This window comes from Carcharhinus amblyrhynchos, chromosome 3 (assembly GCF_965287045.1).
Source record: "Carcharhinus amblyrhynchos chromosome 3, sCarAmb.v2.hapA, whole genome shotgun sequence".
NCBI lineage: Eukaryota > Metazoa > Chordata > Chondrichthyes > Carcharhiniformes > Carcharhinidae > Carcharhinus > Carcharhinus amblyrhynchos.
The window spans coordinates 25,639,835-25,656,802 of NC_137326.1; the positions used below are offsets into that span (position 1 = coordinate 25,639,835).

The 16,968-nt window shown below is 41.0% G+C and overlaps 1 protein-coding gene across 8 annotated transcripts in view; it reads right to left on the bottom strand.

Moving 5' to 3' along the window:
- Nucleotides 1-16,491, bottom strand: part of wnk2 (WNK lysine deficient protein kinase 2) — a 193,739-nt gene extending 177,248 nt beyond the window's left edge. For all 8 annotated transcript variants that reach the window (XM_080182377.1, XM_080182406.1, XM_080182369.1 and 5 more), the window contains exon 1: nucleotides 15,682-16,491. In XM_080182377.1, the coding sequence (XP_080038503.1) occupies nucleotides 15,682-16,341 (660 nt within the window). In that variant the 5' untranslated portion in view covers nucleotides 16,342-16,491. The remainder of the gene's footprint in view (nucleotides 1-15,681) is intronic.
- Nucleotides 16,492-16,968: the final 477 nt, after the last annotated feature.

The following is a 16,968-nucleotide window of genomic DNA, read 5'->3' on the forward strand; positions in this document are numbered from 1 at the left end:
CCAAATTTTATTCTCATCTAAATTACTATAGATAGCTATCCAATTCTGGATACACATTTTGGGAAGGATGTCCAGCTTTAGAGTATTCAAGAAACATTTGCAAAGCAATTCTAGGGATGAGACATCTCAGTTACATGGATAAATCAGAGAAGCTGGGCTTGTTCTTCTTACAGAGAGGGGTTTAATAGAAATGTTCAACATCGTGAGGTTTTAGGCTAAGCAGGTAGGACAACTATTCCCTTTGGGGGGGTGGAGAGGGGATGCGCAGACTCACAGATTTAAAGTGACTACCAAAAGAACCAAAATGTGATGAGAAAACATTTTTAATGCAGCAGGTGGTTAGAATCTGGAATGTACTGCATGAAAGGGTGGTGGAGGCCGATTCTATTGTGGCTATCAAAAGGAAATTCGTTGAGCACCTGAGGATAAAACATTTGCTCAGTTATAGGAAGAGTGGGTGAGTGGGATTGGTGGAATAGCTCTTGTAAAATACAGGTGGGAATCAATGTGCCTCTTTCTGCACTTATGATTCTCACCAATTTATACTAAATATTCAGGTCACTTATGCAAAGTCAAAAACATTAGGGGGAGAATCTTCAACCCATCTCCCAGACCAAGAACATTTCATTATAATAATCAAATAAGCGAAGAGAGTCTGAGTGGAGCTTGTAAGTCTGCCATGCTGTGTTAACTCCATATAATTCAAGTAAGTAGCCTTTGATGCACTTCCCTTCCTGGTTGATGCTCTAACTACAAAGTTGAAAATGATTCCACCTCAATGAGGAGGCTTCAAGCCAATCCCCATCCAATAATCTGTTCCAAAAACTCTGCCCACATTTAGGCAGTTATCACAAATTTCACCACAGTGAATTCACCTCATCTCCCTATATTAATACATCCTTAAGATTCCAGGATAGGATCTACATCTTCGCCAAAAGCTGAGCAGTTTTTCCTTGGGCCAATCCCTGGTCATATATAGTGTTTGTTGTAATCCCTCCATTAGGTTTTGAGTTACACTGTTTACAGGTAGACTAATAAATGGAGTGAAACATGTTAGCTCCACTGAAGGTGGGTGGAGGTAATAGAAAATAAACTGCATGGGCGATATATAATGTACATTACCTGAACTGCTTTTGAATATTTCATTTATGAATTAAAATAATTTGGTCTAAATGCAGACTGATTTGATTGCCAAGATTAGTCAACAACGCCATTGTTTTTGAATATGACCAAACAGATTAGAAAGGAGGCTAGAGAATGTATACAATTATTTCAAAGAGAAGATGCACATGTAGATCATATTATTTAATTCAGCTACTTCTCGCCAATCACAAGATTGTTATGGATAAGATCATCTAGAACTCCATAACCCGTACCTCCCCGCTGCCCCAAGTAATGGTTTACTGTCAAATGATTCAAGATATCTCCTTCCCCAGCTTTACCGAGAAGTTCATTCCGATCAGTGTGTGAAGAATCTGCTCTTTTTTGTCCTAAGTTTACCATTTGCTAGTTTAAACCATGTCTTTTGTGCTTTTACGATTGCTTATTTTAAATCAGCGGTCAGGATTACTATTTTCCCCTATAGTTTACCATCTTATTCATCCAAACCAACTCTCAAGCACCTGTAAGATTAAGATGTCCCAGTTTTTCAAGCCCTTAATTACCGCGCCAACCCTGACACTAGGCAGCAAGCCTCATGGTTCTACTTTTTACTGTCTCCAATACTTGCATGCTTATTCTTTCTCAGTGGACAGTGCGCTCAAGGTGACAAATCCTTTGTTGTGTTACCCAACATTCTATTGACTTTGGTCATTGTTCTTTTGTATTTATCTGCCACACTAGCGCACCGCATTTCAACACAATTTGTGAAGTACTTGCATTGTTCACTTTAAACTTCAGCTGCCATTGTTTAGCTATTTTGTTTGGCTCACTCTGCAAATGTTGGGCTGTATCTTTGATTCAATTCCCCCTTCAAACTGTATTTCATCGCAAATACAACTAGTTCCCTTTGAGTTTTTGAATCAAACAGAAGTTGCAACACCGAGCCCCGGGACACCCCAGTTAATACTACCATTAATGGCATCCAAAGTTTCCTATATATTAGCTATTTTTAAAAAAGATCCTTTGAAATTTATATTCCTGATTTTCAAATAAATATTTTATAGGATATAGGTGCTGCTGGTTGGGCTAGTGTTTACTCAACTGTTTGAGGCTGAGGAGGCAGTTAAGAATTAACTACATTGCTATGAGTCTGGAGTCACATGGAGGCCAAACAGGCCAGTGCAGCAGATTTCCTTCCATAAAAGGTTATGGATGAACCAGATGAGTTTTTACAACAATGGTTTCATGGTCATCATTGGACTTTTAATTCCAGATTTTTTTCATTGAATTCAAATTTCACCATCAGCTATGCTGGGATTTGAACCCGGTTCCCTGATTACTATTCCAACAACAATACAACTAGACCACTACCTCCTCTATTTGATACTCAAATTTATTTTACATGGAATCTAACAAAGGCAGCAAATAGAACAAAATTACAACAAATCCAATGTAATTTTCATACTAACTTGTTCTGTGTATATTCTAATACATTTTTCACAACACTGCAATCCAGAATAGAGCAGTTCCTATTGGTTGCTGTGGTCCTATGATAGCTTAATTGTTAATGTTACTTGGTCATCATATAATGAAGCCAATATTATACTGAAAAATATAGGCATCAGATGGTGGTCAGTGCACCACTTTTAGTGCGCACCACATTTTAAGCCAGACTGCTTCAGAGCTATGAAGAGTCAAACGCTCGTTTTCACTCTCCACAGATGCTGCCAGACCGGCTGAGTTTTTCTAGTGTTTTCTGTTTGTATTTTGGTTTGCAGACATTTCCCCAGATTACAGTAGATAAAAGGGTCAGAAACATCACAATTAAAAAGCTTTCGACTGTATCTGCATTCCAGCATGGTTAAAACATTGTTTAAAAACTCACTAAAAATTACATTCCAGTGATTGTAATGGCAGCTTTTTACTGAGTGCCAATTTCAGAAGCCATCAACCAGCCTGTTATGAGTATAGCTGTCAGAAAAATATCCTGTGCACGATGAAATGCAGTATTGCCTGTTAAAAAATAAATGCATTTCAGAGCTTGTTTTCAATGCAGTCTCTAGTTTTGCATGAGCGTGACCTTAGAAGACACATGCATACACTTCAAAAAAATGATCTTCAAAACTTTTATATTATGGTGAGGAGAATGTTGAGGGTGGGGGGAGAAAAGCAGCGAGGGGTAAGGCCTGCTAGTATTGCTGAAGCCCGAGGAATCCAGAATTTCCAGCTACCTAAATTGAAAATTGTCTGCTAACTGCTATGTACTTCTGTTGATCTACCAAGTCAAAGTCAATCAATATTCAAAATACATAAATTCTCAGAACCTATCATGGCATACTGTATACCCAACCACACAAACATCTGATAACCTCACGGATCCTTCTCGGACTTGCAGGTGCCAACCCAGTTTGGAAACATGTAATTTAGTACTAAAGACAGATATATAATGTGGCTTCTCATTATTTGTTCCAAGTACAAAATATGGCTAAGTAATAGCACGCTCATTTGAGTATGGGCTTGTTGGTTCCAGAGACTTCAGCACAACGCAGAATCATGATGATGCAGAAGGAGGCCATTAGGCCCACAAAGTCTGTGCTGACTCTCTGCAGACCAATCCAACTAGTCCCTTTTCCCCCACTTTTGTTCATTTCCATCAACTGCCAATCCAACTTATTTAAAATCTTTCAATACCTCCACTTTTGTAGACAGTAAGTTCTAGATCATTAACAGGCTGCTGCATAAAAGCCATTCCTGTTGACACTGCAGTATCCTTGCAAATTCTGCACTGATATGTCATCCAAAGTATGTACTCAATTCTTGGGAATTGAACCCACAGATATCTTAGTTGTATAGAGTTGTAGCATAGTTGTCAGGCTATCAGCTACGTTGAAGCTGTTTAGAACTTTGGTGAGGCCACAGCGAGAGTACTGTGTGCGGTTACGGTCACCACATTATACGAAGGATGTGATTGCACTGGATTGCAGAGTAGATCCACCTGGATGCTGCCTGGGATGCAATATTTAAGTTATGAAGAGGAGTTGGGTAGTCTTGGATTGCTTTCGTTGGAGCAGAGAAGACTGAGGGAGGTGACCCGATCAAGGTGGACAAGATTGAGGGACAGAGTGGATAAGGAGCAGTTATTCCCCTTAGTTGAAGGGTCAGTCACAAGGGGGCATACGTTCAAGGTGAGGGGCAAGAGGTTTTTTTAAAAAGGGGTGGGGGTGGGTGGGTGAGGAAAATTTCTACCCAGAGAGCAGTGACCATCTGGAATGCACTGCCTGGAAGGATGGTAGAGGCTTCACATCCTTTGAAAAGTACCTGAATGAGCACTTGGCACATCATAACATTCAGAGCTATGGGCAAAGTGCTGGTAAATGGAATTAGATGGGAGTTCAGGTGTTCCTTATGTGTCCGTATGGACTCGATGGACCAAAGGACCACTCCTGCACTGTATGATTCTATGAATAAGACCAGAATAGAATTTGAAATGAGAGTCAAACTTGTGTGTCGTTTAAATATATTGGTATAGATACACATTTCACTTGTTCATAGGATATAGGCATCACTAGGCCTCGAGAAGATGGTGGTTAGCCACCTTCCTGAAGCGCTGTAGTCCTTGTGGTGTAGATACAGGCACAATGCTATTAGGAAGGGATAGCCAAGATTTGACCAAGCAACTGTGAAGGAATGGCTTTATAATTCCAGATTAGGATTGGAGGAGAACTTGGAAGCATTGTTCCTAGATACTGAAGCAAGGCCTGAACGATATTCAGGCTTGGGCTAACCTTCTTCATCAGAGAGAAAATCTAATCATCCCACACCATTGCCATCATTGAGTTCCCCCATAACAACATTTTGGGGTTACAGTTGTCCAGAAACTTGTCAGCCGTATCAATACTTGAGACTACAAGTGCAGATCAGGGGCTGCGAATTCTGCAGAGATTAAATGATGTCCTCACTTCCCAAAGCTTGTCCATAATCTACAATGCACAAATGAGTGTGATGGAATACTCTCTACTTGCCTGGATGAATGCACTCCAACAATACCCAAAGTTTGGCACCATCCAGGGCAAAGCAGCCTACTTGATTGTCACTCCTGTCATCACTGATGCACAGAGGCAGCAGTGTACCATCTATAAGATGCAAAGCAGCAACTTCCCGAGCTACTCCAACAGCACCTTCCAAACTGGTAACCTGTACCATCTTGAAGGACAGGGGCAGTGAATGATGGACAGGCTTTGGGAAGCGGGGACATCATTCAGTTTTTGCAGAATTCCCAACCTCTGACCTGCACTTGTAGTCTCAAATATTGATACGGTAGACAACTTTCTGGGCTATGGTAACCCCAGAATGTTGATATCGGGGAATTCAGTGATGACAATGCTGTGGGGTGATAGTTAGATTTCCTCTTAATGAAGATGGTCAGCCCAAGCCCAAATATCGTTCAGGTCTTGTTGCATATGGACATGGACTGCTTCAGTATCTGAAAAGCCACAAATGGTGCTGAATACTGTGCAATCATCAGCAAACCATCCCACTCCTGACCTCAGATTGGAGAGAAACTTACTGATGAAGCAGGTGAAGATGATTGGGCCTAGGACACTATTCACAACTGGCTATGGCAGGATTGCAGAGCTTAGATCTGACCCATTGGTTGGGATCACTTAGCTCTGCCTATTGCATGATCCTTCTACTGTAACTTCACCACGTTGACACTTCGCTTTTAGGCATGTCTGGTACTGCTCCTGCCAGATCTCCCTGCACTGTTCATTGAACCAGAGTTGATACCTCAGCTTGATTATAATGGTAGAAGTGGTGGATATGCCAGGCCATGAGATTTCATTTTCTGGAGTGCAATTCTGCTCTTGCTGATGGCCCACAACACCTCTTGGATTTCCAGTTGCTAGATCTTTTTGAAATCTATCCCATTTAGTATGGTGGCTCTGGCACACAAATCTGGAATAATTTTAATTCAACAATTCTACTTACAGAATTTAATTCTCATCCAGTTAATCATACTGGGTCACAGAAAGGTGATATTATATTTTAAGGCAGAGCAATTGGGGAGCTTGATGGATCAGTTGAATTGGATGGACATTCAGATTAGACCAGGTGTTAGCTTTGATGGGTTGGAGTTAGGTACTACAAATAAAACGCAATGAACTCAAGAATATTTTAAGGGCAAATAAAACATTTGTAAAAAATTAAATCTGGAGAAATGCATAGCCAAGGGACTTAAACAGCGCGAAACTGATTATATTAGCATTATTCCATATGCTAATCATCCTGCTAAGTATTATGGCACAGCAGCTTTCATACTGAGTGAAAATGCAAAATATTGTTCTGAACCTAGCTAAATAAAAGGATGTTAAGTGAGATTTTCTACAATGGGCAGTCCTATTGAATGTCAGGTAAATAATGGTTAACTGTGGGATAATGTGCTCTCTAAAACTGAGAGTGAGGAAAGACTAGGGGTGAGCCTTGCTGGTTTGAAACAAACGCTGGAGAAAAAGAAAATGAAAGATGATAAACTTTACATCACTGTAAAAAGGGATTGTGAATAATTCAGTCTTTTGTAGATCAGTATGCCTGTCTCACATCAACCATGCGAAAACAAGTTCAGAGAATGAACAGATAAAAATGAGCACAGCCCAAAGTTAAAAAATTAAAATATGAAATTTCAAAATATGCTGACAGAGGTTGGAAGCATATCTCAAATGGGAATCAAGGATGGCAACAAGTTTTTGAAAGCAGGATTATCCACTATTCAGTTATCAAGAGGGTTAAGATTTAGTCACAGTACAAAATGATGGCTTGAATATTTTTACTCAGCTGCTCACCATTCATTATGCCTTCAACTGTCCTGAGTTTTTCATGGATTTTTGCTTGACAATTTTGTCATTGGTAATTCAGGGTATCTGGAATCTGAGAGAACATGGCAATCAAACCAATCAGATTGCAGAATCTTCAAGTCAGATAGCAAAGTTAGGGGAAATAAAGTTGAGATTAAGAAAGAGAAAGAAATAAAAGAGACAAAGAAATAATTAAGTTTTTTAAGCTTTGCAGGAAAAGACAAACCTGAAATAATGAGACTCCAGACTTTGGGAAAGTTTTTTTTTGCCAGAGGGATGGTTCGATAGTAATTAAAACTCATCATGATGTTAATAATTCATACACACCTGAATGGACAAGCCCTAACCTTTTCTTAAGTAGGCATCAACTGCAACTTCACACCTTTCATATATTTTAATGCAGTGTCAGCAAAGTACCAGCACAGCAAGGCATGTGTAGGAATAGAATAAGTCGGACAGCGTCTTTCTGATTTCCAAGTCTTGCTGCATGTGTGGATGCCAGAAGTTATTGTCCACTTCACTCCCTAACAATGGTGAATACTGACAGCCACAAGCTCAGGATTGGCACCACAAGTACAAGAGAGGAGATGAGAAGGAATACCTACCACCCACCTATGAAAAAGGGGACAATTTAGAAGTAATCGCTCATCACAAAGTTATTAGGACCTTGAATATTTTATTAGGTAACTACTAAAGTCAATCCATCAACAGTGTTTAATATAAAAATCATACACAAGACAGATATAAACCGTAGGTGGAAAAACAGTCATGAACAGGAGTGATTAACTTAACTCCTCCAATTGTTCCATCATTCAGTGAAATCATGGTTAATCTGTAGCCCAACTCCACATTCTCACCTTTGACTCATATCCCTATCATTTTCACAATTTAAGATCAACTGATCCATTGCCATTTGCAGAACCAAGTTCCACTTCTGCTGCCGTGCACAGAAATATTACCTTATTTCACTCTTCAGCAGTCTGGTTCTAATTTTCAGACCATGCTCCCTACTCCTAGACTCCAGCGCAATCAGCAGAAATAATTTTTCTCTACCTAACTTATCTGATGCCCACAAAAAAAAAAGAATCCCCCCCTTAACCATCCGAATTCCAGGGAATATTCCTTGTTTGTGTAATCTCTCCAAATAATTTAAAGTAGGGTGTCCAGGTATTATACTGGTAAATCTATACTGCACTCCCTTCAAAGTCAATATATCCTTCCCATTGTGCGGTGCCCAAACTGCTCATAACATAATCCAGGTGTCATCGAACAAAGTTTTTGTATAGCTGAAGCATGACTTCCATCCCTGTATTTCAGTACTGATGTAAAAATCAGCATTTTGTTAACGCTTTAAGAATTTTCGTTACCTGTTCATCTTATTTTCATGATCTTTGCAACTGGACCCTAAAGTGTCTCTTTGGGCCTTCACCCACTCTTTCTAGTCTTTCATTTAGAAAGTGCCTTGTTCCATCCTTTTTAGGTCCAAAGTAGATGATTTCACATTAGTCTACATTAAAACATATTTGCGAAGTAGCTGGATAGGATGAGAAACATTTGATAGACTGTCAAATTTAAAATATGTAAAATTATTCCATTGATTCAAAAATACTTGCAAGAATTGTTGAGGCAATTTAAATTACACAGTAGCTATAGCCTCAGTTGAAAGCAGTTTCACTTCATCCTGATACTGCAATTATAGTGTTAATGCAGTTTCAATTCAGAATTTCAAGGGGGGGGGGGTGACTATTGTATGCATTTAGCATCAATGTGAATTAGAAAACACTACCAATAAACATATCATTGACTGATGCTCAAACTTCTCAAAACCAGTTTGCAAAACTTGTGGTTTACCCAGAACACCAGGTGCACCATTCTCGCTTGCAAAAATTCCCTATCCTCTAATTTGTGGAATGGCATCTTGTGCTACATGCTCAAAGGAACATTACTTTCCATTGAAGTTACATTAACTTATTCCCAAGAAAGATTTTTTTCTTTATGTTTAGTCATAATTCTTTTGCTTGTTTTCCAAATAATCATACCCACATCATTTTTCAGCTTTATCCCTCCAACACCTCCATTCAAAAGTCCAACCTCTTTTTTGACAGTAAACCCTGACCACTCCAACAATGAGTTATGATGTGTAGACACTTGGGACAAAGGAAAATAAACTCCTGTGTTCTTTCTGAGGTATCAGTTTGTGTTTCATTAGATTTACAAAGAAAATTGTTACAAGCTTGTCACCTTTATCAGTAATGCCATAAACATTTCACAAGCAGGTTAGGAACTAATTCATCTAATACATTGTATTATAATACTTTGCATATTTTAAAAGTTCCCACAAGATAAATAGAGTTAGGTTTCTATCTTTTAGGTCTTTCACAGACCCAAAGACAAAGGTATGACCCATACTATAATCTGAATGAAGGTGAGCTCTTTTTTTTTTAAACAGGTAATTCATCCTTCCAACTCTGGACTACAATTAATTAATTTATTTCAATTTTATTGGTACTGCTACATTCTGTGCATTTCTCTCTCCAGAGCACTAAATATAACTCCTCCAACATTTTTTTAGATTTTATTTCTAGGATGGGTTGACACAGTCAAATCCACATTTGCTGCTCTTCACCAGTTATTTGACAGTAAACCTTCTCTTAACCAAAGAGCTTGTGATAGTAGTATTCCCACTTTCAATCACAGTCACCCAATTTTAACTTACTCCTTGACTTCAAAGCTGTGATATGTTTAACTTGTCTTCCCCTCCTCCAGTAACCTTGAGACTTTTAAATCAGAACTTTAGCATCACTTAATTACTACTCTCTGATTCACCTCATTTCCATCACCATTACGTTCTCACTTAGCTTTGCATCGTCAGGACACATTACTCTCAGATCCCTTCATCCAAGTCATGAATATAGATTGTAAATAGCTGAGGCCCCAGCATTGATCCTTGCAGCAGTTCATTAGTTGCAGCTTGTCAACTTGAAAATGCCCCATAAATCCCTACACTGTTTCCTGTCTGTTGGCTAATACTCCATCCACATTAGTATATTACCTCCAATTTGATGAACCCTTATCTTGTACATTAGTCTTTTGTGAGATACTTTACGAAATACTTTTTGGAAATCCAGATATGTTACATCAATTTCCCCCTTTATTCCTTTCCTAGCTGCATCCTCAAATGTGTCAAACACAATTTGCGTTTCATAAAGTTGACATCGTCTGATCATATTATGATTTGCTTGTTAAGACTTCCTTACTAAAATAGTCCAACATTGTCCCAATGACCTGCTGTCAAGCTAACTGGCCAGTAGCTAGCAAGATCAGCTGAAGCACTAGCTAGCTGGGCAATAAAAGTGGCCTGATCACTTCTGGATGAGAGAAGAAGAGTGAAGAAGCAGTAAAGCAATCAGTTAAGGCTCCTGCCTCTGAAAACTTGCCAGTAAGGCTCGCCAAAATTGTATGTGTTATTGTGAAGGAAGGATAGGGTCAGATTCAGCTTTGCTGCTTTTTTTTTCTGAAGAGCAATTGAGTTTATTAAATGGAAAAAAACAGGTCACAAACTTAACTTCTGAAGTCAGAGGGTTAGGTCCAAATAAATTACTGTTGTTTTTTTTCTCTGTAGCACACTCAGCTAATTTCCTAGCAACACTATCTAGAAGGGCGAACATCTAAGCAATCATACACAGTTGCCCAACTAGCATCTACCTAGAGTTGTCAATAGTTTGAGCAAAATTTGTGGATGCAACAAATTACCTCAGTGAACAATGATGCCTACAAAACATCATTCCAGATTTTAATGTGGAGACAAACTATATTAACAATTTTATTAGTCTCCCAACATACCGACACCCAGATTGCTAGCTTCTTCCTTTGTGTCATAGTCATAACCTAAAATGCTGATACCAAAAAGAAAATAATTACAAAATGTAGGGAAACTAGAAACAGGCAAAAATCTGATAAATTTGCTGAGAAGAATGTGCTTACATTATTCCAGACATGGGAATATTCCATTTGCCACTCCTAATGCAGATTTTAATGGCAACCAATTAAGAACGTGCACTTTAGGTGCTTGGTACATTTTGTAGGCTAAGGTAAAAGTAAGAGGAATGGAACACTGAGCCAGATGAAAATGCTTAGGAAGCATAATGAAACATTAAAGACTAATTTGGTGACGGTTTCAAAGGAAGCAAGAGTAGTAGTTTAGTGGAAGAGTTTAATTAAAGTTCAGTTAAATATTATTGGCGCATTAAACTACTGGCTCATGAAATAAAGGAAGCAGAAAGCAATGGGTGGTTGGGAACTACTGAACTTCCACAAGAACTGGTTTGATGGATGAGCTGGGCTAGATAAGGCTCAACAAAAGGAGGTAGATGGCAACAGACTATTAATTCAGAGTTAACACACTGCTACAAAGGCTCAAATCCCACCAAGACATGCTGGTGGAATTTAACTGCAATCAATAAATCTGGAATATAAAGCTAGTCTCAATAATGTGGCCATGATAACTATCACCTATTGTTGTAAAAACTCATCTGGTTCCTTAATGTCCTTTAGAGAAGGAAATCTGCCATCCTTACCTGATCTGGTCTACATGTGACTCCAGACCCACAGCAATATGTCTGACTCTTAAATGCCCTCTGAAATGGCCTTGCAAGAAGGAGGTAGACAAAGACACCCAATGATAAACACACTGGAAATAGAATAAGTGAGTACCGTGGGGGATGGGGAGATGCACTTTGAAAACTAAGTACTTCAGATGCAAAAAGTAGTGCAGTGGAAGAGTTTAAACGTCCTCTGAAATAGAAAAAAAAACTACCAACTATGCCATGCAAGAGAGGCATAATAAATTAAACAACATTTCGCAGATACAGAATATCTAGATCGTAAAAATATATCCTCTATATTTCCACAATTTACTCACCATTCTATATAACCCTCATCCTATATTTTGCATGTTAGTTGATTAAGGGTGATAACCTTCTCCTCCAGTTACAAATTGCCCATTATCTTGTAAGAAAAGTAACTTAATCTCTCCAGTGCAAAATACTAGGGAGCACATCATTTCTGGATTTTGGAATTTACTGGATTATAGAATGATGTTAGAATGCAAGTATAACAACCAGGAAACACTGCAGATAGAAAGATTTCCCTGAAGCACAAAACAATGATAGAACATTAACCAGTAATAAAAATTGTTTTACTGATCCAAATACTGCATCTTCCATGTTTCAACTAAAACAATGCCATCAGTTGTTTGGGTCTGCTCAAACTTTCCAGGCAACTAGCATTTCCAAACAATAGACTTCTAGACTGGAAAGGTTATGATGTATTTCATTTCAACATAACAATGGCATTTTGATGGAATCCTACCTGCTTTCTAGAATAAGTTATTAAAGCAAGATTTTGCTATCCAAACAGAACAATGCCAGCATTATTCTACTTACCACTAATTATGTGACTTTTTGCATTTCAAGAACACAGACAAATTAAAAAGCTCAAGAACAGTTTTACCATACATTTCTCAATAATTAGCATTAGATTTCTCTGCATAGATTTGTCAGGCCAACTAAACACAAACATTCAAAATAAATAAATTTCATTGTAGAAATGAAAACATATCACCTGCAAGAATGCAACAGGCTATCAACAGAGCCAACTCTGAGACATCCAACATAAACAAACAGACTAAAGCAAGATTTATATAGACCTACATTCCTGGAATCATTTGAAAGAGTCAGAGCTGATTAAACTTAAAAAGAAACAAAATTTAAATGTTGAACATGTTTACATAGATTTATACATTTCTTTTTGATCCTTTTGAGATCCAGGTCATATAAGCACTGTTTTCTAATAACAAACCTACGTAACCTAAATGGAGAGATTTCAGCTACACAGCATCAAGACGACAGGTCAGCATGTACTAAGTGCTAGCAGCTAAAGGCTCCATCATTTGGTAAATACTAACTTCATTAAATTCACTGTCAAAAATATCTTTAAACCCCATCATTCTCGGTGATTTAAAAGATGCATGCAGTGCATGTACTTGTACATGTGTTTGTTACTCACTCTGCACGCTTTGATTAGATAAAGGAAGATTTGCAATGCTGTGTGTGTGAGGGATATCCTCATTTGACTGTTCACAGGAAGTGAGCACTGACCACAATTTACAGCACCAATTAATGAAGGTTTTTCTCTATAAAAACAAGTGCTGGAAAGAAGTCACCAGGTCTGCCAGCAGACAAGGAGAGAAAAACAGAAAGTTTTGAGTCTGATGTGACTTCTTTGGTATTGGACTCGAAACATTACATCTGTTTCTCCCTCCATAAATGCTACCAGGCCTGTTGAGTTTCTCCGTTAGTTTGTTTTTATTTCAGATCTCCAGCATCTTCAGTACTTTGCTTTTAATCACTTCTACATATTTGTTTCTGCAATGGTTGTACAAATCAGTCCCATCAACAACCAGCAACCCCATCACAACCATCTCAAAGATAGACTCCACAAGAACCAACAAGTTTAAGCAAGGCCACAGAGAGAGGAAAATTTGTTCAGTGAGATCAGCATCTGAATCTTGTGACTCAGGACTCAATAACGTACTATTGGAGTTCCTGTTTAACTCTATTTCAACCCAAGGGAAATTTCATTGCTCAAAAAGGTTGTTGGAAGAATCCAACAGAAATCGTGCATTTTTCTCCCTACACAGGGAACTTCCAGCAATTGTAATTTGCCCTAATGCCAAAATATACTTAAAAGCACCAGTGTCATATCATGCAAAGTGAGATCACATTTGCACCTACTGTTGCTTAAACCAGGGCTTCCCAAATTGTGGATCACCATCTCCAAAAGGGTTGCAAGATCCAAAGCTGCTGTGGAGCTCCAACTGAACGCTAACAGCTGCAAAGTCCCATTAAATCCTCATTTTTTTTCCTATTGGCAGGCATGGCGGACAGATCCTTGAGGACCAATTGCTGCTGGGAAAAAAGGCCTATGAATAGGTGTTTGTGTTTTTTTTCCAAAATACCCTGCAGTTCAAACAATTCCCACCGTGCTAAACTTCCTTCGCCCAGTTAAACTCTCCAATTCCATTCAGGAGTTAACCATCCCCCACCCTGCTCCTGGGTCACAAAGTCTGAGGCATTAAAATAGGGTCACACCAGGAAAAGCCTTTGGAAGCACTGGCTTAACCCCAATCTAAAGGGAAGCAAGTAACATTTGGGATGATGAAAGTGGGTTTTGCAGAGACAATTACAGCATCTTTGTGGTAAAAAGATTAAATATTTTCTAAAGGATCTGACATATTTTGTCCACAAGACAAAATAAAATTGATGCCCTCAATCTAAAATGTACTCACGGGAGGAGGAAGATGTTTCTACACAATAATCACCAGACTCTGAACACCACATCGGTTTCGTTAGGCAAGTGAATACTATAACTTCAGGAAATAAATCTAATTCAGTGTGATATGATCCTATGAGTAACACAAGTTTTTTCATATTCAATTGAAATAATGACAGCCATTACACTGATGTTTTGGAGAGTTCAAATAGAATTTCCTTTCAGTTTAAATCGCACAACAATCAAAAAAATTGAGAGTTTATTACTTTACGTAATGACTGATCAGAATCTGGACTGAACCATGTTTTCTAGAATATCTATTTAGACATCTCACCATCTAATTATGGTTTTGAGTACTGCAATGCCTTCAGAAATTGGCCGACATGGTGAAAAAAAATTGAAAATAACCAAGCTTTTAACGACAGCATTTCCTTGAAATTTTTAATATCCACTGTAACAGATCATTTTTCTCTAAACCTAACCATATCAGTTTATGCTTTATAAAACCAATTACAGTCCGTTTTGAGCGCTGATCAGACGGCTGCGTAATTCACTTTTTTCCCCCCACTAAAGCAATAAAATCGAAAAAAAACTAGCCTGATTGCAACTAACCCGAAATTACTTTTAAAAAAGTAAAAGGTAAGATTTAATTCATAGACACTGGACTAATTTTAATCCACGATTTAACAACTGTGACACAACGAAAGGGGCGTTTCAGAGCAAGGCACTGAAGGAGATTTTAAAATCCTCTCGGGAGGCAATGCAGAAACTTCAAACGCTTTAACCAATGTCATCATCCCCTCGGTCTCCCAGATTTCTTCAGACCCACAAAAAAAGGCGTTTTCCACCAGGGATGAACAAATTAACATGAATTTAATAGGTGACGGGGCGGGCGGATGAGAGGGAAAGTAAGCATGTTATAAACACAGGTAATGGGCTAGTTTCCCCAGCTTGACAAGTGTTACGCTTAAAACCTCTTGCGTCAAGAGAAACGAGCTGACCGATCTCAATCCTACACGCAATGGGCAGCGGTTTTATCCCTCTTCTTTTACATTCACATCCACCCATATTCGACCACCTTCGAGACATATTCAGATCCACAGAGGGTGAGACAGAACTAGAACTGTAACATCAGTCACTTTAGATCACAACCTGTCCCTCTAATAACTTGCTTGCAATTTTGCAGCGATGATGACTTGGAGAGTGAGTGAGTAACCGGTCATGTTCACGCCGCAGTTTGACATTCAGGCTGGAAATGTGTCAAAGCGGTGAGGCACGGAGTTTGAAACAATCCCCTCTCCTAAAAGCTCTGCCTGAATGAATTAAATGTCACTACAGTGAGACAGCACAAAGGGCTGTTTGACAAGGCTTGCAGACCAGGGTAAAAGCACCTTACCTGCAGCTCACACCAGGCCACCTCCAGCCACGTCTCGGTGTCCAGACCCTTGTAGACAGTTTTGAAAGAGCCTCTTCCAAGTTCGATGTCAAACTTGAGGAACCGGCCGTCGGGGGAGGTGGCGACCGCTTTCATCTCCGCTTCCTCCTCGTTCTCCTCGCTCTTGCACTTGGGCAGCTCTCTGGAGCTGTCGGCCGCCCTGCCCTCCCGCTCCTCGTCGGCGCTCACACTCTCGGTGGCGCTGCCTTTCTTGCCGGCTTGGCTCTCGGTGCTGGAGCCCTCGGCAGCGGCGGCTTCGCCCTGCAGAGCTCTGAGTGCCGCTGTCTGAGGCGGTGCTGGCGGCGGCGGCTCGGGCTCAGCCCCGTTCTGCAGTAGCCGGCTCGGCCGCTCAGCCCCCGGCGGCGACGGGGGCACCGACAGCGGCACCGAGAGCGGCACGATCCGCCGGACGAAACGCTGAGTGTGCCGCGGGTAGTCGGGGCCCAGCGGGCTGAGCCCGCCCGCCGCCGCCGCCGCCGCCGCTCGCCTCCTCATCACCGTCGCCGCAGCGGAGTCCATGTTGCTGCCGGTGGGAGCCGCCGGTCCACCCTCACCGCCCCCGGGGCCGCTACCCTCACTCACTCCCCTCAGCTTCCCACTCACACTGCCCTCGGGCTCCATTTAGATCCGTCCGAAGACAACTGAATAATAAATTAATAATAATAATAATAAATTGTCCGGCTTTCCAGGGGCAGACTCTCCGGGTACGGACGGATGGATGGGAGCCCCACACACGAAGCCTCTCTGCAAAGAGCGCAGCCCCGACTGACGCAGCTCTCTTACCCCCGGCCTCCCCTCCTCCTGCTCCCCAACCCCGGCCCCGGCACCAGCTCAGCCCCCCTCCCCGCCCCGCGCACACCGCCGCCTTCGCACAACCGCCCCGGAGCTGCAACTTTATCCATTCAGGTCCACAGCAAAGCCGGCTGAGCGCTCCCGCTGCTCGCGCGCTCTCTCTCTGCCGTGCTCGCGCTCTCTCTCTCTCTCTCTCTCGCCCGCCAACCCCACGCTCCCGCTGCTCGCTCGCTCGCTCTCTCCCGCCAGCCCCACGCTCCCGCTGCTCGCTCCCTCCCGCCGGCCGGGCGCACGCTGACCCGTCTCGTGACATCCGCGGCGCGCCAGCGTCAGCGCGTCCCCAGCGCCCGCGCGCGACCCCCTGCAGCCGGGCGAGCTGCAGCGCGGGACCTGCCCACAGGTGGGTTCCTCCGTCCGCACACCCATCCCCGTTCATTCACCCATACACCTACCTAC